This window comes from Nicotiana attenuata, chromosome 4 (assembly GCF_001879085.1).
Source record: "Nicotiana attenuata strain UT chromosome 4, NIATTr2, whole genome shotgun sequence".
Taxonomy (NCBI): Eukaryota; Viridiplantae; Streptophyta; class Magnoliopsida; order Solanales; family Solanaceae; genus Nicotiana; species Nicotiana attenuata.
Window position 1 is genome coordinate 4,077,030 of NC_031992.1, and position 23,783 is coordinate 4,100,812.

Here is a 23,783-nt window from a genome sequence, read left to right on the forward strand (position 1 = left end):
TTATGGTTTACTGTGTGTTTTATTTATCATTGGCAGTATATGAAAGTGTTGGGATGAGACTTTAGTTGATAAGAGGTTTTTCTATCGGTATTCGGTCAGCTGTTGTGGTTAGAAGTTATCGCTGCAAGCATTTGAGTTATGTGGTATATCATGTAATGCACCTGAGGTTGCAGGTATGGGTTGTTACAGCTTGTTCGGGCTTATTCACAGTATAAATGTGAGACTCTGATCGTATTGAAGATTTCAGAAGTGGAAATGTGGTTTTAAGGTTTAAGGGCTAGAATGGGTTGTGAAATTTCAGTTATATCGTATTATCGGACCTATGGGATATAGGGTGACGTGGGATCACCCCCGGGTATATGCATGGTAAGGTTATTCAGCGATTAATTGGCTTTTGGAACAACTCTGGGCACGTTCGAGGACGAACGTATGTTTAAGTGGGGGAGGATGTAACGACCCGACCGGTCGTTTTGAGCTTTTGCACCTTGCTCGTCAATTCCCGGGCATGACTTGCCCCGTGTGATGTATTATGACTCATGTAAATCGTTGGTTTTGGTTTTCAGGGTAATCAGAATGAATTTGGCAGAACAGTTCTCAGTTTGAAGCTTGAAATTGAAAGGTTTGACCAAGTTTTGACTTATTGGTAAACAACCTCGGAATGCGAATCTTATGGCTCTAATAGCTTCGTTAGGTGATTTGGGACATAGGAGTGTGTCCGGAATATTTTTGTGATGTCCGGTGTAGAATTAGGCTTGAATTGGCGAAAGTTAGTTTTTGGCGTTTTCCGGTTGATAGGTGAAATTTTGATATAGGGGTTAGAATGGAATTCCGGAAGTTGCAGTAGCTTCGTTATGTCATTTGGGATGTGCGTGCAAAATTTCAGGTCATTCGGACGTGGTTTAGTTGGGTTTTTGATCAAAAGCGTAATTTGGAAGTTCTTGAAATCCTTAGGCTTGAATCCGATGTGATTTTGGTGTTTTGATGTTGTTTTGAGCGTTCCGAAGGTTGGAACAAGTTTGAATGAAGTTATGGAATATGTTGGCATGTTTGGTTGAGGTCCCGAGGGCCTCGGGTGAGTTTTGGGTGGTCAACCGGACCATTTCATACTGTGAAATATTGTAGAATCTCAGCTGTTGGTGATGCAGGTTTTTGACCTTCGCGTTCGCGAAGCATGTCCCGTGATCGCGAAGGTGTAAGGTCGATGGTCTTCGCGTTCGCGTTTTCTCTATCGCGTTCGCAGTGTTTTGATGTTTTGGTCATCGCGTTCGCGAGGTGCAGGTCGCGTTCGCATAGAGGAAGAAGGATAGCTGGGTCTCCAGTGCATTTGTTCTGCGCGTTCGCGTAGTAGGTGTCGTGATCGCGAAGCATTGAGGCAGTTGGGCAACGCGTTTGCGAGATGGGCCTCGCGTTCGCATAGAAGAAAACCCGGTCTGTGAAGCAGTGTGCTTCGCGAACGCGAGGGAAGTGCCGCGTTCGCGATGAAGGAAAGTCTGGGCAGACAGTTTATGTTTTAAAATCGAGGGTTTGAGTTCAATATCATAAAAACCATTGGAGAGCTCGGGAGAAGGTGAAATTTGAGGAGATATTCAGTGGAGCTATTGGGGTAAGTAATCTTCATTCATATTTGGTTTAATTCCATGATTTAGTCTTGAATTTCATCATTTAATTTGAGAAATTAGAGTGGAAATTGGGGAAGAATGGAAGGAAAAGTTGAGAATTCTTTTGAGGATTTGAATGGGCATTTGATGTCCGATTTTGATGTTCTTGGTATGTATGGACTAGTGTGAGGACGAGGTTTCTATTGATGTGACATTTGTCGGATTCCAAGACATGGGCCCGGGGGAGGGAGGGGGGGTTGAGCTATTTCGGGATTTTTAATGTAAATTGGATATTTTCGAGTGGGCTTTGCTCCCTTAACATATTTTAATGACTATGTACTGATTGTGGCTAGATTTGGAGCATCCGGAGGTCGATTCGTGTGAGCAAAGGCATCGCGGGCTAGAGTTTGGACCGGATCGAGGTGAGTAATGATTGTAAATGTTGTTCTGAGGGTTTGAAACCCCGGATTGCACATCGTAGTGCTATATTGAGGTGAGGCACCCGCTTGATGACGAGCACTATTGCGGACTATGACTTGATCCGTCCCGATTAATGATTTTACCGCGTATTTGACTTAAATCTATTTGTTATCATCATTATTTGGGCCGAATGCCATATTTGGGCTTCGTGCCAACTATTTGAACCCTTCGGGGATTTTTGTTGATGTTTCCTCACTGTTTTGACTTTATACTTGAACTCAGTCATGTTATTTTCCACTGTTTTCAAAACTCAGCCATGTTTACTCTATTTTAATACTCAAATGATATTTAAATGATGTTTTGGATGAGAAACCTTGTTTTACTGTTGCCCGAGAGGCTTATGTGATTTTTGACTGAGTAAGGTTGAGGGCCTGTATTGTGAGGACATATTTTGGGTCGGGTTGCAGGCCGCAGCGGTGATACACTAATTTTGAACATGAGGTCGAGGGCCTGAGATTTGTACGCCACGAGGTGGCTTGATATTGATATGAGGTCGAGGACCTGTTTATGATGCCACGACATGGCTTGACATTGCGCTTGGGCCGAAAGGGGCCACTCCAGGAGTCTGCACACCCCCAGTGAGCGCGGGTACCCATTATGATGTGAGTTAGAGCCCGAGGGGCTGGTATTGTTCTTTGTGACTTCCCGAGGGGCTGGTACTATTCTGAGATATTGCCCGAGGGATGGATTTGTTGACATTGTGCCCGAGGGGCGAACCTTATGTGTTTATCTGTTTAGTTACCCGTCATTTACCTGTTTAGTTGTGTAACTGTGCCGAGAGGCGGATTCTCTATGTTTATTTGTTCTAGTTGTTTTGCATTCAATTGCTTAACTGTTGAAAAGCCATTTTTGAAGAAGTTTTAACTGAGCTAAGATGCTTTAAGAGATTTCACAGCTTCATTGTTTTCTTACTGGTTTCGTACCACTTCTATACAACATGTTGATGCACTTTTCGTGATTTCTTATCACTCGGTCTTTATTTATGATTATTACTCACTGAGTCGGAGTACTCACTTTACTCCCTGCACCTTGTGTGCAGATTCAGGTATTTTCTGAACCCGGTAGCGGGTATTAGTTGATCGGAGGCAGAGTCATCGGAGTTTAGCAAGGTAGCTGCCGGCGTTTGCAGCACTACTTTTCTCCCTCTTTATTCTATTAGTCTGTACTTAGTACATTTCAGACTTCGCTAGTTGTAGTTAGACCTTAGTAGATGCTCATGACTAGTGACACCCCGGTTTGGGTTGTGTTTGGGTTGTACTCCCGCATTGTTATGATATTATCTGCTGTTTAGTACTATTAAATCATGTGTTTAGCCTGTTTTATTGCTGTTTAGCTGTCTAACTTCAAATCGAAAATGTGTCGGCTGGCCTTGTCTTCACGAGAGGCGCCATCACGACCGGGTCTGGGTTTAGGGTCGTGACAGAACTTTAGCAAGTGGGGGATCATGCGTGCATACATTTCCATGTGATTCATTCCTGCCTCATATGGCTCACTATATTTGGAATCGTATACATCAATCTTTTTCTGATTCAAGTCCAGTACCCCCAAAAGAAAGTGTGTCACAGCATTATCATCTTCTGAAGGAAGCCGACATGGAAAAAAAATTTTGTCAACCTCTGTCCAAGCAATTCCATATCTACTGCTGTCCTCCCACACATATGGTGTCAGAAACAACCGATTATCACCAGCACACCAAAAGTCATCAGTAGCATCTTCACTGAAATCTTTATACACAAGCACCATATAGTTATCAAAAAGAATATCAGTAGTTGTGCAACGAAAAGGATGGTCGCGAGGGTGGTAGTATTCCTTCTTTCTCAGATAATATAGGCCAATCTCAATATGCTTCATGAAAAGGCAAAAAATAAAACAAATCCATCAATCATAAAATAATTAAAAAATGATAAATTAAGAATAAAGAAAATAAATGCCTTGCGAATTATCTAACCTTATCATCAAGTACAAATCTGCTATCAGAAAGCTCAAGGAAGAACATTTTGCTATTGATTTTTTGATGATACAATTTGTATGGATTCTTCCTCACACCATTATCATCAGCATATATATCAGTTTGTCCCCTAAAAATTTTGAAAATATCAAAGTTAGAAGTTAGTCCTGAACTTAGCCTTTCAAGTTGAAAATTAAGGACAGGCAGTCCTTAAATTTGAATTAGAGGTTCAAAAGCTAAGGACACTTGGTCCTGAAGTTTGATTTTCAAGTTCAAAAGTTAATGACACATGGTTCTAAACTTAGACTTACAAGTTTAAAAGTTTAGGACACTTTGTCCTTAACTTTGAGTTCAAAGTTCAAAACTTAAGGACTGTCTGTCCTTAATTTTCAGTGTCAAGTTCAAAAGTTGAGGACAGGAGTCCTTAAGTTTGACTTGCAGCTTCAAAAGTTAAGGATAGACAGTCCTTAACTTTGAATTACAGGTTCAAAAGTTAAGGACACATGGTCCTGAACTTTGACTTACAAGTTCAAAAGTTCAGGATACTTAGTCCTGAACTTTGATTTCCAAGTTGAAAAGTTAAGAACACTTGCTCCTTAACTTTGATTTTCAAATTCAAAAGTTAAGGACACTTGGTCCTAAAATTAGACTTACAATCACAGAAGTTAAGGACACTTAACTATAGCAATTTCAACATCAATACTGAAATACATTAAGGGACTTACTATTTTTTGCGACCTCTCCTTTTCTCCTTGCCCAACCACACAAAGAATTTCTTCAATAATTTTGCATCATCTGTGGCATAATGAAAAATACACCTACGAGTATATATTGATTTTATCCAGCCTGAACTCTTGGGAGTATTTTGATTGTCTCCCATAGATGTTCCTGTTTTTCTTTCCTGATCAAAAGGAGATTTCAACTGCCAACTTAGCTTCTTGTTCCTTTTACCTCGACCAAGCTCTTCTTCAACATTTCCTTTTACCTCCATAGACAAAACCCGATCAATGCTCATTTGTATACTTGGAGGAGTAGGAGTAAGAATAGAAAATGACGGACCATCATAACCAATACTATCTCTCTTTCTTTTCCTCGTATATTGGTTAAGAGCTTCATCATTGTTTTCCTCTGCAGGCAACACTATATATATTAATTTGCTGCAAATCGTCAAATGAAGAGACAAAATTTTAATTATGAATATAATATTTAGGACACAATCAATATGTGTCTTGTTCACACTGCCTTTTTGTGTTTTTTCTTCAGACAATTCAGCTAACATATTGCTTGCATCATTTTCTTTATCTTCCAACTGTACATTTTCTTTATCTTGCAATTGTTCTCCATGTTCTTCAGTTGCAAGTTCACAAGATTCTGCAAAATATTTACAAGAGCTAACACAATTAGTACTTGTTACCAATCTTTAATTAAAACAAACATGTATAAAATTAAAAAAAATACTATCTAACCGTTTGCAATAGTCAAGATCATCCCAATTAAATCATTATCTTCACGAGCAATTTCTTGGGTTCCAATATTGTCGGTAAGAGAGGGATGTGTAGAGAGATCACATGTTCCATCTATGCTTGGAAACAATCTCACTTCTGCTTGTTCCTTCGGTATTTTCTACGTCTTGAGATTGTACTCCACTTTTCTCTTGATACTCCACTCCAGCTTCTTCCTTTGCAGCTTAAAAAAATTATGTAACATTTGCAATTAATACCTATTCTAATAATTCATTAAAACTAACATTCAATATATAATGAAAATTTTATCTAACCTTGATTGGCACAAGTTTGAACTCCAAATTTCTCTTTATATGACAGAGGTGTAGACAGATCATATGTTCCTTCTAAGCATTTGCATACAATCTCACGGACACTTGTTCCCAATGGACTTTCTAAATTCTCCTGAGATTGTAATCCACATTTACAAATTTTTTTTGTTACTCCTGTCTCTTTTGGATTTTCCTGGTCTTGACATTCTCCTACATCTTGAACTTCCACTCCATCAATAGATTCTACAAATATTTGTAATCACAAAAAAGTTTATATGTATTACGCGTTAAATTACACGTTTAAAAGTTAAGGACAGGCAATCCTTAACTTTGAGTTCAAAGTTCAAAGGTTAAGGACTGTCTGTCCTTAACTTTTGTAAAGTTAAGGACAGGAGTCCTTAAGTTTGACATGCATGTTCAAAAGTTAAGGACAAGCAGTCTTTAACTTTGTGTTCAAAGTTCAAAAGTTAAGGACACTTGGTCCTAAACATTGAATTTGAAGTTCAATTACACTTAGTCATGAACTAATACTAACAAACTCAATGGACAAATCAACACTTGAGAGAAACAAAAAAATTAATAACATAATGACTTGATATTACTTCTGAAATTGTAATTTTTCATAGCTGTGAAAAAATTATGCTACGCAAACAAAATATAAGTGCCTTTTGATGAATTTACAGAATATTTCAGAAGTTTTCTGAACTTGCAGAATTCATATGTATCCTTTACAGCAATTTTATACAAAAGATCAACCACAACTAACTTTCTTTACAACTAAACTACAACTCCTTTGGACAGCAAGTTTCATTTTCACTCCCATAATCATCGCCAACATTTTCTGGTGGAGTATCATAACTAGAATTTCTTTTCCATTCACCATGTGCCCAAAGATTTGCGGCAAGTTCTTTTCTAAAGTCTTTTATGTCTTGAGGTTGGAATTTTTCCACATCCTTTCCAATCATCAACAACTCCACATATTTGATCAGGAATGCACCACAATCAGTCCTAAGTTAAATGTAAGATATGCAGTGAATTAAACAATAAATCTAAAATACATATAAATAATATAACAAATAAACACACATACGATCCAGTTTGGTGTGGTGATCTTTGCCACCGAATATCAAATTTGTTGAAGGCATTTCCAAAAGACTTGTGATGTTTGTCAAACTGTGAGAACTTTAGCAAGTCGGGATCATGCGTGCATACATTTCCATGTGATTCATTCCTGCCTCATATGGCTCACTATATATGGAATCGTATACATCAATCTTTTTCTGATTCAAGTCCAATACCCCCAAAAGAAAGTGTGTCACAGCATTATCATCTTCTGAAGGAAGCCGACATGGAAAAAAGATTTTGTCAACCTCTGTCTAAGCAATTCCACATCTACGACTGTCTCCCCCACACATATGGTGTCAGAAACAACTGATTATTACCAGCACACCAAAAGTCATCAGTAGCATCTTCACTGAAATGTTTATATACTAGCACCATATAGTTATCAAAAAGAATATCAGTAGTTGTGCAACGAAAAGAATGGTCACGAGGGTGGTAGCATTCCTTCTTTCTCAGACAATATAGGGCAATGTCAATATGCTTCATAAAAAGGCAAAAAATAAAATAAATCCATCAGTCATAAAATAATAAAAAATAATAAATTAAGAATATAGAAAATAAATGCCTTGCGAATCATCTAGCCTTATCATCAAGTACAAATCTACTATCTGAAAGCTCAAGGAAGAACATTTTGCTACTGATTTTTTGATGATACAATTTGTATGGATTCTTTCTCACACCATTATCATTAGCATATATATCAGTTTGTCCCCTGAAAATTTTGAAAATATCAAAGTTAGAAGTTAGTCCCGAACTTAGCCTTTCAAGTTGAAAAATTAAGGACAGACAGTCCTTAAATTTGAATTAGAGGTTCAAAAGCTAAGGACACTTGGTCCTGAAGTTTGAGTTTCAAGTTCAAAAGTTAAGGACACATGGTCCTGAACTTAGACTTACAAGTTTAGGACACTTTGTCCTTAACTTTGAGTTCAAAGTTCAAAACTTAACGACTGTGTGTCCTTAACTTTGAGTGTCAGTTCAAAAGTTAAGGACAGGAGTTCTTAAGTTTAACTTGCAGGTTCAAAAGTTAAGGACAGGCAGTCCTTAACTTTGAATACAGGTTCGAAAATTAAGGACACATGGTCCTGAACTTTGACTTACAAGTTCAAAAGTTCAGGACACTTAGTCCTGAACTTCGATTTCCAAGTTGAAAAGTTAAGGACACTTGCTCCTTAACTTTGATTTTCAAATTCAAAAGTTAAGGACATTTGGTCCTAAAATTAGACTTACAATCACAAAAGTTAAGGACACTTAGCTTTAGCAATTTCAATATCAATACTGAAATACATTAAGGGACTTACTCTTTTTTGCGACCTTTCCTCTTCTCCTTGCCCAACCACACAATGAATTTCTTCAATAATTTTGCATTATCTGTGGCATAATGAAAAATACACCTACGAGTATATGTTGATTTTATCCAGCCTGAACTCTTGGGAGTATTTTGATTGTCTGCCATCGATGTTCCTGTTTTTCTTTCCTGATCAAAAGGAGATTTCAACTGCCAACTAAGCTTCTTGTTCCTTTTACCTCGACCAAGCTCTTCTTCAAAATTTCCTTCAACCTCCATAGACAAACCCCCATCAATGCTCATTTGTGTACTTGGAGGAGTAGGAGTAAGAATAGAAAATGACGGACCATCATAACCAATACTATCTCTCTTTCTTTTCCTCGTATATTGGTTAAGAGCTTCATCATTGTTTTCCTCTGCAGGAAATACTATATATATATATATATATATATATATATATATATATATATATATATATATATATATATATATATATATATATATTAGTTTGCTGCAAATCGTCAAATGAAGAGACAAAATTTCAATTATGAATATAATATTTAGGACCCAATCAATGCCTGACTGGTTCACACTGCCTTCTTGTGTTTTTTCAACAGTCAATTCAGCTAACATATTGCTTGCATCATTTTCTTTATCTTCCAACTGCATATTTTCTTTATCTTGCAATTGTTCTCCTTGTTCTTCAGTTGCAAGTTCACACGATTCTGCAAAATATTTACAAGAGCTAACACAGTTAATACTTGTTACTAATCTTTGATTAAAACAAACATGTATAAAATTTAAAATAACACTGTCTAATCGTTTGCAATAGTCAAGATCATCCCAATTAAATCATTATCTTCACTAGCAATTTCTTGGGTTCCAATATTATCGGTAAGAGAGGGAGGTGTAGAGAGATCACATGTTCCATCTATGCATTTGGAAACAATCTCACTTCTGCTTGTTCCTTCGGTATTTTGTACGTCTTGATATTGTACTCCACTTTTCTCTTGATACTCCACTCCAGCTTCTTTCTTTGCAGCTTCAAAAGATTCTGTAACATTTGCAATTAATACCCATGCTAATAATTCACTAAAACTAACATTCAGTATATAATGAAAATTTTATCTAACCTTGATTGGCACAAGTTTGAACTCCAAATTTCTCTTTATAAGACAGAGGTGTAGACAGATCATATGTTCCTTCTAAGCATTTGCATACAATCTCACTGACACTTGTTCCCAATGGACTTTCTAAATTCTCCTGAGATTGCAATCCACATTTACAAATTTTTTCTATTACTCCTGTCTCTTTTGGATTTTCCTGGTCTTGACATTCTCCTACATCTTGAACTTCCACTCCATCAATAGATTCTATAAATATTTGTAATCACAAAAAAATTTATATGTATTACGCTATTGAATATAAATTTCAATGAAAAAAAATTCAAAATCTATATCTAACCTTTCCCAATATCAGTGACGTTCTCAGTTTCATCATCTAGATGTGCATCTCTAAAATCGCTTTCATACTGAACTTCTGCATGTACATCCATATCATCACGTTCATCACCACCTGCATCTTTGTTAATTGTAATAGTAGGCTCTGTACCACGACAATGATCATCAACTCCATCTTTAGTAATTGGAACACTAGATTCTCTCTCTATGTTCCTTTCATCGGGTTTCACATAAATCTTCAACAAAGTATCAAGCTTTGATCCTAGAGTTTTCTTTAAATCCTGAGAAAGAAACTAAGTTAGAAAGTTAAGGACAGGCAATCCTAAACTTCAAGTTACAAGTAAAGAAGTTAAGGACGGGCAGTCCTTAACTTAGAGTAACAAGTTCAAAAGTTAAGGACATGCAGTCCTTAACTTTGAATTCCAAGTTAAAAAGTTAAGGACTCTTGGTCCTGAACTTCAACTTTCAAATTGAAAAGTTAAGGACACTGGTCCTGCACTTCAAGTTTCAAGCTCAAAAGTTCAGGACACTTGGTCCTAAACTTCAAGTTGTAAGTTCAAAAGTTAAGTACACTTGGTCCTAAACTTCAAGTTTTAAGTTCAAAAGTTAAGGACAGACGGTCCTTAACTTATAGTTTTAAGCTCACAAGATAAGGACACTTGGTCCTAAACTTCAAGTATTAAGTTCAAAAGTTAAGGACATGCAGTCCTTAACTTATAGTTTTAAGTTTAAAAGTTAAGGACACAAAGTCCTGAACTTAGACTAACTGAAATTAATGATATTGCCATGATTTCATTCTCAATCTTTTTTTCTGATACAACTATTTTCTTATTTATTCTAGTAACTTCAGCTTGCAGTTCCTTCTTAAAACTCTCTGATAATCTCTGAATCAAAAAACATAAAAACAAAAAAGTCTCGTAAGCAAAAAATAATCAATTAAAAAACTAAAGTTATTTAAAGGCAGAAAACCTACTTTAACAATTTCCCTAAGCATGGGTTCATCAAATTGGGTGGAAGAAGGCATTGAGCTTTGATCTTGAGAAATTGGCTCTTCCACACCAATAGGCTTTGTAGCTTCTTGAACAGGAATAAATGGTGACACCTCGACCAACTTATACAACTATAATATAACAAAAAATAAACATAAGTTTTCAGAACTAAAACAAATAAACAAAAAAATAGCTAGTAATTAGATTAATTTACATTTTCATTATGGAAGTATTTTTTACACAGAGAATCATACTGTGGAGATTTCATTTCCTAATAACACAACATCCGAGGATAACCAGATTCTTGGAAGTTCACAAATTATTTTTCCTGGAAAATAGGAATTACTTCCATAATCCAAAAAGGCAAAAGGAAAGCCAAGTATAGTGTAGTTATCCTTGTCTTTATCTTTTTCTTTCTCTTTCTCATTCTCATTCTCATTCGGCTTCAAACAACTCTTCAATGATTGTAATTAAGTTTCATAAGAAAGAGATCCCCAGTTGAAAGAAGAGCAGAGTTCATCATAGTCTACAATTTTCATTATCTGCTCGGACACATTCCTATTCTTCCGCTTGCCCATCAAAACAGATTCAACAAAATAAATTGTTGCCAACTTCACAGCATCATCATCGCTGCCTACAAATGATGCAGCTGTACCATGTGGGTGACTAGTAATAAAATTAAACAAATCACCCAACTTAACTCTGTCCTTTCTGGGGAAATAGACTTTCGAAAGCCTATTCTCTTTTTCATGTAAACCTTTAATGTCCGGTGAGGAATATCACTTCAAACCAGTAATTATATGAAATGCGTCACGCGTAAACTTAATTTCACGATCAAAAACCTTGAATGTCATCAAATCAGGGTTATTATTTACAATTTCTGAAAGCAATACACAGTGAATAAGTTTACCACAGAAATTCACACTTTGTAATCGGAAAAAGTTTCCGACCATCCCTCAACTTCTTCCACTGCCTGTTTGACAAAAAACTTTTGATTGTTTCCTTGTACTGTAAATCTCCTTTCCAATAGATCATAATAGCCAAACATCAAACTCGAACACACGATCTCCTTCCATTATCACACTACAAATAAGGAAAAAGAAAATAAAGATTAGGACTTACAGTTAATTGGAGGGACTTGGTCCTTAACTTCAAGTTTCAAGTAAAAAAAGTTAAGGACAGGCAGTCCTTAACTTAAAGTTTCAGGTTGAAAAGTTAAGGACAATAGGTCCTGAACTTCAAATTTGGAGTTCAAAAGTTAAGGACACTTGGTCCTTAACTTCAAGTTTTAAGTTAAAAAGTTAAGGACAGGCAGTCCTTAACTTAAAGTTTCATGTTGAAAAGTTAAGGACACTTGGTCCTGAACTTCAAGTTTCAAGTTCAAAACTAATGGACACATGGTCCTTAACTTTGAATTCCAAGTTCAAAAGTTAAGGACACTTAGTCCTGAACTTTGACTTACAAGTTCAAAAGTTAAGGACACTTGGTCCTTAACTTAGAGTTACAAGTTAAAGAGGTAAGAATAGGCAGTCCTTAACTTATAGTTTCAAGTTCAAAAGTTAAGGACACTTGGTCCTTAACTTAGAGTTACAAGTTAAAAAAGTAAGAACATGCAGTCCTTAACTTATAGTTTCAAGTTGAAAAGTTAAGGACACTTGGTCCTGAACTTCAACTTTCAAGTTCCAAAGTTAAGGACACTTGGTCCTTAACTTCAAGTTTCAACTTCAAAGTTAAGGACACTCAGTCCTTAACTTTGAGTTCCAAGTTCAAAAGTTAATGTCGTTTGGTCCTTATCTTTTATGAACACAGTTAACTAAAAATTCTTAAACACAGTTAGCTTATGAATTCCTACGACTATTTTTATGAAATGTCCTTACATAATCAAATATATTGATTGAACCACAAACACATTTCACATTTTAATACCAAAAAGTTCTGAAAAACAGCATCACAAAAATACGCGATAACAACAAACACATTTCACATTTCAACACAGACACTGAATCAACTTATAATGATCATTTTTGAAATTTCACACATACTTGACACAACATTGATCGCGATTACACATATACAAAAACAAAAATGCATAAAAGAAAAAAAATTACCAGTTCAATCGTTCGATGCAGAGAAGATGAAGAAGAAGAAAGATTAACTGCAGCTCCTTTGCATGCGAGGATGATACAGATGCTGAGAACACACGAAAGCCCTGAAATATTCGCTCTCAAATTTTCCCTCTTCTGAATGAATAAAACAAGGGTTTGACAATATAAGAATAGAAGAAAGGGTAAAACTGTCTTTTTCCTATTAGTAGTGGCTATTTTTGCTGAGCATTATAATTAGTGGATAAAAATTAAAGACTCCCTTAATTAGTGGCTACTACACGCCATTTTTACTAGTCTCTAAACATCGAAATGCCTTGGATCTATTCACTTTTTGGACCAATTATACTCCAAATTATGGGTCTAGCCCAAGCTGTTTCCTTAACATTTGGGCTCCACAATCTACAGAGAAAAAATGGGCCTTTGCAGAACCCTGGTCCATATAATTGACTAAAAGATCGTACGCTAAAAGATGAGAGGAGGCTTTCGATACTTTGGATGTAACATGACATTTAACTCATTTTTATAAGAGAAATTTAAACAAACACCATTTTAGATCGAAAACAATTTTCTTGCATCAGCCAATTCTTCATTTTAAAAACAATTTTCTTGCATTTCCAACTAGATCGAGTTTGAATCACTTATCAAATTAGGTCAATTAGAAACAACTTTAAGAATTTTTATTCGAGCTACATATGAACTTATAACTTTCGCTCTGAATAGATATAACAGTGAAACAAAAGAAATCGTGTCCCGGAAAATGTAGAACTAGTGTGGGACTGAGCGGCCAGCTGTGCGGTTCGATAAATATTGCGATATGAATCAATAAAATGCCACTGATATAAAGTCCTAGAATTTTCCCTTAATATTCGAAACTCGACAGTGGTAATTAATCCTTTTTCTTTTTAGTGGTTCAAGTTCCTTTCAATTTAAATAATGAGCAAATTTTCCTTCAAGCAAGATTATGTATAGGTCTAAAACATATCTACTTGATTAGACATGTTTTCTTTGTGCTCCTTTAATTTGTTCTCGCTTTATTTTGATATAAAAGCGAGAGGGGAAGTCTTTGTGTAGTGTATTTCCCGTAGTGGGAAAATGCCTTTTTTTTTTTCTTTAATATCATCCACTTACTGGAATTAAGCCTATGACTTAAATAAAACATAGCAATATGCTTTTGCTTTACTAGTTAGTCGTTTTCACTTTATTTGGAGTGTAGTGCTTTGTGATTTGTTAAAAGTATTCTGTGAAGAAGACAAAAGTGTTTTTCTGAAGCTTTAAATAAATTAACACCATCGTAAATGGGAGACATAATCAAATCAAAGGAGCCGAAAAGCACAAGGAAATTATATCAATGGAGCAAATTGAAGCTGGATGCCATTCAAATCATTAATAAAGGGTAAAGCATGCAATTTTTGATACTACTATATACTTTTTGAAAAATGCGGTACCACTGCAAACTATATGATTAAATTTCACACTCTTTAATCATGTCTTCATCTTGGGATCTGCTAATTAATTTTACTTTAGTTTATTACTGACTTTTTGGTGTTTGCACGTGTCTGAGTTTTGTTACTTTTTTTTTTTTTTTATTTACTTTTGTAATTTGGGAATAGTAGTGGACTTGCGAATATGGAAGGGTAAGGATTACTTTAGCCTGCTGCCGAATATATTTATATTTGGTAGTCATAAATTTGTCTTAAATTTGAATATTTTTTGCATATAATATACAAAAATATACGGTCTCTATCAATTATTATTTTGAGAGTGGCTATACAATGTCATTTTTTCAATATTATATTGATTGGATAACAGGATGACTGAAATCTTACGCTAATTGATGTAACTGAAAATCAACTAATTAAATTATAACTCCAATCTTGTATCAACATTTTATAAAATAGTAGTAGTGTTTAATTTTATATTCTTTTTTTCGTTCAAATTTAAGAAATATAATCTTAAATAGTAGATAAATTATCACTCTCCCTTATTTCCAAGAAGAAAATATCCACACACAAAAAATAGAGAACATCCACACTTGTTAGGTCTCTTTTGTCACGTAGTCTATGGACTTTATATAATTAATTCCAATTCATAATTTCTCTTGATGTAACAAAGATTATTTGAGGAGTTGACACCATCATCAACAGAAGATATTATGCAGTGATCATTTGGTACATTACCAATTAATATTCCATGCCACTTACATTACAACAGAAGTGTTTGGTTGTGATGTTATGTGAAAAATCAACTAGCTTGCTGACACCTTATACTTCTTTTAACAATATGTAATTATCATTTTGCAAAAAAAGGGGTCCACTTATTGCAATGATAAAAGCAAAAGCATACTCTTGTCATAATTTTTTTTTTCTCCATTCATAGATTAAACCATAGAATTAATTAACATATAAAAACCAACTTGGGATTTGCATGCTGAGATCCAACTCCAAAAATAGTAATCATCACATCCCTTTAAAGCTACTAAAACGGGAAAAAGGGAACAACACCTAAACTAAACCCCAAAAAAAAAAATATTGCATAGACACACCAAACCTTTTTTTTTTTTTTCTTTTTCTCCTTAATATTTAGGATAGCAGATATTTTTTTTCTGGTTTCCAGCAAACTCTTTTTGTTAAGCATTTTCAGTTGAAGAAGCAAGCAGTGGCTGAGCCAAAGAGGATTTGATGTGGCTAGTTGGCCTGTTGTTGTTACAATGATCCACTGGAGACTGAATTGCAGCAGCTGCTGCCTTTGCAAATTTGGATTCTTCATTTTTGCCCCATAGCACAAAGTACAATCCTGTTATGATCAACACTGCTCCAATGATCCTGCAAAATAATCCCAATTTATTTTCTTAAGTTACATGCAACCATTAAAAGAACAAGTATACTTAAAAAATAAAAAAAGGCCAGCCTGGTACACTAAGCTCCCGGGTATGCGTAGGGTCTGGGAAAGGGCCAGACCACAAAGGTTTATTGTACGCAACCTTACCCTACATTTTTGCAAGAGACTGTTTCCACGGCTTAAACCCCTGACCTCCTAGTCACATTAAAAGAACAAGTATACTAACGATCGAATTTAATTTATATACTCTGACAATATAAAAATTATTATGCTATAATTAGTAGTATATTTTAGCATATAAGTCTAAAAGATTGATGGACCCAAAAAGATTTGTTGGGACGTTCTTGGATGATTCTTGAGTACAAAATAAAGGTCAATACATATATATATCCATGATCTACGTACCTAACTACATGCAATGGGGTGAAGGAATGTGCATTGTGGGGTCTTTTCACAATTGCATGATTGAGGAAAGTGTGTATAATTTCGGTCCAACTAAGAAGATTCAAAAGTAACATACATATAAAAAAAATACTACTTTTTAATTTATATACGCTGACAGTATAAACAGAAAAGACGAGCGTTAATATACCCTCCCAAGTAGAATTCTTCGCCCAAAGCAACAGAAGCCATAATAGCAACTACAAGAGTCTGAACAGGTTGATAAACAGCAACAAAAACTGGGCCACCTCTGTCAATGCACCATATCTGTACAGCGAATGCTATCCCTGAGGCCACTACTCCCTGCATTCAATTAATTCGACTCTTCATTTTCATAGGATAAATAATTTAAAAGGAAAAAATGAATACACAAGTTTTGCTGTCATTTCACTATCTATAACTAAACCATATGTCCATCTGCTTATTTTGTTGTCGTATGGCATAACTACAAGAGAATGAGTGTAGGGAAAAGATTGCAATAATCCAACGGTTTACGTTGACTAATCACCTTATCATTTCACATAAAAATTTCAATTGGAATTTTAGTCCGGTGATCCTCTGCTCTGCTGTTGCTTTACACACATTAATGTTGCAGATATAGCTAAACCCCACTTATAAAAATATACTGGGTCGTTGTTATTGTAATGTTGCAGATATAGCCTTCAATTTAAGACTACTTTCAAGTTTTTTTATCGCTTCATCTTTTATTTGGTTTGCTAAACATTTTATATAACAATCTTTCTTTTTAAAATCTTTTTCAAAAAGAATAATCATCTTTCAATATATATAAACTCGTTAACTCTTAGGGCTCGTTTGGTATGAGGGACAAGGAATAATTATTCCGAGACGAAATTTAAGAAGAATTTATCCCATGTTTGGTTGGGAGAAAATTGCATTATTATTAATCCCGAGATTAATTATTCCGAGATTGTAGTGTTTTTTTATCCCCATGAAAAGGTGGAATAACTAATCCCGGATAATTAATCCTGGGATAACATCTTTCCAACCAAACGACTCCTTAAGCTTCATTTTTTACTCTTAACGACATACTCTTATAATCATAGAATATATTCATGACATGCTTAAAATCATATTTTTCAACGGTATTATGTGGTGTCAAAAGATTTTTTTTTTTTTTTTTATTTCATGCCTAGTTACACTATGTCATGTAAAATGAAACGGAAAGATTTTAGTTTTTTTTTTTTTTTAAAAGAGATAAATTCTGACACAAAGAGACTGGTCAAAGTGACTGAAAATACTTACAGCATAAAAGACACTGAAGAGTTCGCCACCAGAGTGGATAAGCCAAGCATTAGGGTCTCTCTCACAAAAAGCTGCAATTATAAGGAATTGTATGACTCCAAAGAAACACTGATACGATGTGACTGAAAGCCGGGCCGGGTATTTCTTAAGAACCGGTGCCTGTAAAACGAGCCACCCGGCCCATGACAAACAATGCCCGATTAAGTAAACGCAACCCAAAGTCCAGTTTTTTCCATTAGCATCTCCTAAATTCATCAACATGGGTACTGAGGTCCTTTGTAATGGTGGAGTTGGACTGTAAATTGTTGGACCTTTGTATAGAGTAATTACTGAAGCTCCAGCTACGCACAATAATGTTCCACACACTTTTGATATACCATCTTTTCTGTTCAGTCTCACAGTTTCAATCCTGAAATTCATAAAAAAAGATTTAAAGAATCAATTTGCAGTTATATGCAGATATTAGTATTCGTCTGGAAAGGGAGCCTTGGAGCAACAGTAAAGTTATCTCCGTGTGACCAGCAGGTCACGGGTTCGGGCCGTAGAAGCAGCGACTAATGCTTGCATTAGGGTAGGCTATTACACCCTTAAAGTGCGGCCCTTTACCGTACCGGACCTTGCGCGGTGCATGACTGATATATTCATGTTCACATTTTATTTTGCATGTTATAAACGAGTTGTAACCTTGTATAGAAAAGAATTAAATTGATAGTGTAAAGAATATTTTGCATTATTCATTTTAACATGTTGTAATAGATAATATGTCTTATTTTTCTGATTATTAATTTCGTAATTTACGAGCATTTCTTTAGTTATTTTTTAGGTGATCTGATAGTTCTTTTTTTTACTCTATCAAGTTAAACTCTTTACAAAGTCCATGGTTAGGAAAATATTGTATATGAAGAGAGAACTTGCCTGAGTAGTGCAGCCATGAGAAATGTAATGGCAGGGACAGAATTTTGTATGGCAGAAGCAAAGGTAGGGGAAGTATTGTCCAATCCCAACAAGTAGAATCCCTGGTTTGCAGTAATTCTATAAAGAAGGAGAAAAAATAAGTCAATTATCTTAGTAGTTAATACTAATTCTTAACACTCAACAAGAGTATCATGAGATTAATTATAATGTTTTCTTAATTAAAAACTTGTATCCATTTCTTTTGCGTTGAAGTAAATTATTATAAGATCATATAGTATATATCCTACCCAACAACAGCTAGGAGGAAGAATTGAAGAACAAAATTCCAAGTAAGAGCTGGCCTGTCTTTCCTGATCAATAAAAAAAACCACGAGTTGTTACTTTCAAGTCGTGATCCTAATCAGTGGCGGAGTCAGAAATTAATACGAAGAGAGAAAAATAGAAAACTAGGATTTCAAGTGACATACTTTTCAAGAAAATAGGCAAAGGGAAGAAGTAGAAGCAAAGCAAGAATGTTTCTATAAACAGGGAAAACAATCTTGCTAATGCCCATATTAAGGGCAGCTCTAGAGACAACATGAAAACCAGCATAACCAAACTGCAAGGCCAACATGGCCAAATGCAGTTGCATTTTCTCAGGCATAACAAACCCCATTTTCTTACTAGTGGCTGAACCACTCGTATCTGCCATTAGAAAAGCAGAAGCTTAAAAAAAAAGGAATGAAGTAATAATAGGGCTAATTAGTTAAGAAAAACTCAAAAAAAGAGAAATGGTATTGTGATGATCGATGCTTAGGTGCTTAGAGTTAGGGAGGTATAAATATAGCTAAAACAAGAGGGAGTTTTTTCATATGACCCCACTGTGGGGTCCTTAAAAGATGTTATGTCAACTGTTTTTAACCTTCTAATGTTTTGGCTTGTCTCCCACATTCTCCTTTAATTTCTCCCAAAATGAAAAAAGAAGAGAAAAAGAAAGAAGAGAACTCTTTCCTTGAGATGGCAAAGTTAATTCATTTTTTACAGTAATCTACTTAAGTTGAAACGGTGGAATTATGATAGTAATTGTTATCTTGATTCAAGGGATGAAATTTGAAATGACCCATCAAACAATTGGATTAAAATGTGTCATTTAGTGTGACCTAACGGGTTAAATGCAACCCAAATATTGCAGAAATCAAACGTGGAGTTTAGGAATTATGTAAGCTTGGAAGAATTTAAACTAAGAGTTTAAGAAAAATGCATTAGTTAATAATTTATTTTGTCAAAAAGAAAAATTAAAAAGGATCAGATTGGATTATAATCTATTTTGATCCAAATAAATTTTGAAGGGATCTTTACACAAATAGTCAGCCATATTTACTGTTTATTTTTTGTGATCATATACATAGATTATACTTTGATTATACACATATATTATGTTCCTATAAATTATGCATATATTATACTTCCACCAGCTATTTTTAGTTTAAGCGATTGAATGTGCGGCTATTTGGGTTAATTCTTAAATTTTAAATGAGTTCGATCATAACCTATTATTTGATTTAATCTGTTTCGACCCATTAAATTGTCACTTGTACATGATATTTTGAACGCATTGGTTTAGGTTTTTCTACATTTTGCTTCTCTTTTTTTGTATTTAAGATTTACACAAGAAAAACAATAGATTTAAGAGGATTTCATCATTACAAACTTGCATTACATTGCCATAAACCAAAAAACAAGATAACTCAATAATATAAAAGCTTAAGAACCTAATGAGACAGATATGTCCTCAAAGTATGCGTGTGAAACCAAATATAACCTCTATATGGGGCCGTTTAAAATAAGAATATATTTGGAGCAAGTATTGGACGGCACGGGTATATTTGTGCCAAAATACTAACGATCGGCAGATTGGCCTAATTTTACATAGTTTAAGGGCATATTTTAAACCTTTTTCGAAAGAAAAAAAGAAAAGAAAAAGGCTTCCCAAGGGATGACAAGACAACCCAATCTATGGGACTCCCACTAGTGAAATAAAGGAGATCCAAAATACAGTGTGTGTCTTAGAGGTTCTGTTTTGGAAGCATGCCATTAATGATGATGATAATTGATAGATTGGGGGGGGGGGGGGGTGGAGATGGGGATGGGGATGTGAGGGGGTGGTGGGGTTGTGCAGGGAAGGTGGTGAGCCGCCATCAATGGATAGAGCGCACGAGGGGCACCCATGCATAACCCCATGAATGCTCTTCAACCCCACACATCAACCCCTCCACACAACATATCCTGCTAAGCTCTACGTTGGGTTTCATTTGTTGTTTATTTTTTGTCTTCCTCTGCTCCAACTCAGTGTTGGGCTAGAAATTTTATTAAAGGGTGTCAAAAATATAAAAAAAATAATCACACGAAGAAAATAAGAAAAATTTATATATAATATAATACAAAAATAATAATTTGTTAACCTAGTTAAATAATATAATTTTCGGCGAAGGGATACCTATTAACATAAGGTGGTTCCGTCCTTGCTCCAACCCTACAGGTTCAATTGTAGAAATAATTTCTTGCACAAATAAATGTAAGATTGTATACAATAAATTTAATGTGATTCGACGTAGTGAAGATTTCTAGCACTAAATTCTGTTAGGTGTGCGAACAAAGTCCCACATCGGTAGCTGAAAATATTGGGAGTCTACATATAAGGTGTAGGGATTTCTTAATGGTGTGAGGCCTTTTGGGGGAAACCGTGCGAGCTCCCAAAGCGGACAATATCACACCATGTTAAGAGTGTCTTTGGGCTAGTTTAGCCCAACAACTGGTATCAGAGCCCAGGTTCAGCAGGACGAGTATGGAGATGGCAGAGTGATGGTGCGGGGCCGCACGCACACAAGCAGAAGCTAGTTGCGGGCTTCGGGTGCCATAATACTCTAATAATGTGGGTGGCACACAGTAATCTCGGAAAATGAACCGTGGATCACGGTAGTGGGCCACATGGTACTTAGTTCGAGGGGGAGATTGTTAGGTGTGCGAACAAAGTCCCACATCGGTAGCTGAAAAGATTGAGAGTCTACATATAAGGTGTAGGAGTTTCTTAATGGTGTAAGGCCTTTTGGGGAAAACCGTGCGGGCTTGGTCCAAAGTGGACAATATCACACCATGTTAAGAGTGTCTTTGGGCAAATTCGGCTTATTCTTAAAATTATGAGTTCAAATTAAAATTTAATATTTGCGAAATTTAATAAGTAATTTTTATACACACACTGTATTTTTATATATTTATGATGATCCGCATAAAAGATACTATTGAATTTAATTGGACAAATTATCACAAGGCTTCATCTGTCACCGGGCCCTTGCATTTAGCGAGAGTTTAATGATGCTACTTTCTGTACGACCCTATGTATGCTCCAATTTTAGAATCTCTAGTCTAGTGTACTCTTTAATTTTTATTATTTAGAAAAACAATACGGATTATACATGCTAGTATGTATTTTTCATTTTGTTCAGGAAATTTGTTCAAGTTGCAAATAATTCTAACTTCAATATCCACCCTGTCCGTACAAGAACAACCACATGTTCTTAGGGGTATGGACCATTTATATGACAAAAACTAGTAGACAATAATTCATTCAACATCTTAATCAGTTTCATATGACTCTGCTCGTGAGACCACTCGTGTGACCGAATATTTGACCACATCAATTAAAAAAAATAAGAAAGAATATTTTTTTTTTTTAAAATAGAAGAGCTTAACTAACTATACTCGTGAATCTTCGAAAATTGTCGTCTGGTAAGCTCACGGAAACCAAAAAATTTGACCACTCCCTCCGTCATGGTTATTAAAAATAGTTGTCTCAATTATTTGTCATTTTAGAAGTTCAAGACAAAATTGATTATTTTTTCCTTTTTTACCCTTAGTAATAATTGTTCTAGAAAATTGAGATAATACATAAATAGAATAAATACTCAATGAAGAGAGATTTTATCTTAAGACATAGATAAATGTAAAATAGTCTAATCTATTTCCTAATTAATGTTTCTTAAGGGACGTGTAAAAATAAACACGACAGATAATATGAGACAGAGGGAGTACTAAATATACAGAGAATATTACTTCTAAATAGAAATGATTTAATTACAGGTTTGTTAAAATTCATTTGGTCATAAACACGAAAACATCGTAGGTGCTGTTTTTTACGAATAAGCTATTCGAAAATCTCTTAATATTACACCATGGAATTTTCAATCCTTTCTTTATTGTGTAATAAACTAATAATGTTACCTATAGATGTCCACTAATTGCTGTTTTCAAATACAGTTGCTGATTGTTAGAATTTGAGTTCTAAAATCAGTAAACTAGAATATACATAATAAATTAAAAAATAAATAAATAAACAAAAACGTTAAATAATTCGAGCGTGTCCTTAAAGAATTTAATCTCTCACTGTTGCTCAAGAATGTACATTAATTCCTCTTAAGATAGAACGAAAAAAAGTATTATGTGATTGCGACATTTCCAATTATAGAACTTCAGCAAAATCAAATGACAAAGCAAATCATACTTAACACTTATGTTTGTTTTGAAAAAATAATGTCGTAAAAGGTTGAGATGGGAATGTACAATTCAAAATATGTTTTTCCTCATTCACGCCTTAAAAACCCAACAATTGATTAATATATCTCTTTTATTTCATCTAAGAAGCAAAATATGGTGTAAATGAGTCGTTGTTGATACATAAGCTAAGTTCTATAGTTTGATGATCCCTTATATTCTCCAATTTCTCGATAGCTAAGATTTTTTTATATACCACCAAAGGACGTGGTGCAGCGAATGAGGCTGCTCTTCTCTTAATCAAAGGTCTCGGGTTCGAACCTTGGGTATGAAAAATTTCTTGGTAGGCTTTCGATAATCTCTCTTTCTAATTTCCACCCTTTAATCTATTGTCAAGAAATTAAGTGAACCATTGTCCACAATAGATCTAAAGGGAAACAGAAAGAAAAGAAAGAAAAATGTTTAGCACTTGTATCTGTCGAGAAACATTAATTTCAAAAGTAACAACCAAGAGAAGAAATTCTTTTTTTTTTTTTTTGGCTGGAAAATTTGACATAAAAAATCTTTTAAAGGTAACTAATAGTACGATTGAGTCAATTATGATGTCTGGTTAAGACAGTGTTTTAATTTAATCAATCTCTTGATTAATTAGGTTAACTAATGAAGTGTTTCCAGTGAGGTTTCCACTCCCAAAGTTCTCTCAAGTGTGGCCTGGCTTTGCTATCATATCCTTTGCTTTTAGAGACATTGTGTCCCCCCTCAATTGAGACCATCATCATTCTAAAATTCTTCAAATATTTTAAAGTGAAAACTAAAAAGGAAAAAGATTGAGAATATATAAAACCTTTTTTTAGCCTTTTTAATCCTTAAAAGATGGCTTCTTTCTGACAGCCATTCTATGTCAAGAAAAAAGAGCTATAACCAGATTTTCTTTGGATCCATTAATTACCTACCTACAATAATGTTTTTAGTTTAAAAGTTATTTCCCAATTTTTACTTTCTTTATTAATTAAATCTTCTTATTTCAAGGAGGGGGGG

General features: G+C 34.9%; 1 protein-coding gene across 1 annotated transcript; it reads right to left on the reverse strand.

The window, feature by feature from the left end:
• On the reverse strand, positions 15,090-19,021 carry LOC109224855 (protein WALLS ARE THIN 1-like). The gene is made up of 6 exons (XM_019389412.1): positions 18,686-19,021; positions 18,506-18,568; positions 18,219-18,335; positions 17,304-17,712; positions 16,192-16,343; positions 15,090-15,583 (listed from the first exon to the last, which is right to left on the reverse strand). The coding sequence occupies exons 1-6, from the start codon at positions 18,907-18,909 to the stop codon at positions 15,388-15,390; spliced, it is 1,161 nt and encodes a 386-aa protein (XP_019244957.1). The 5' UTR covers positions 18,910-19,021; the 3' UTR covers positions 15,090-15,387.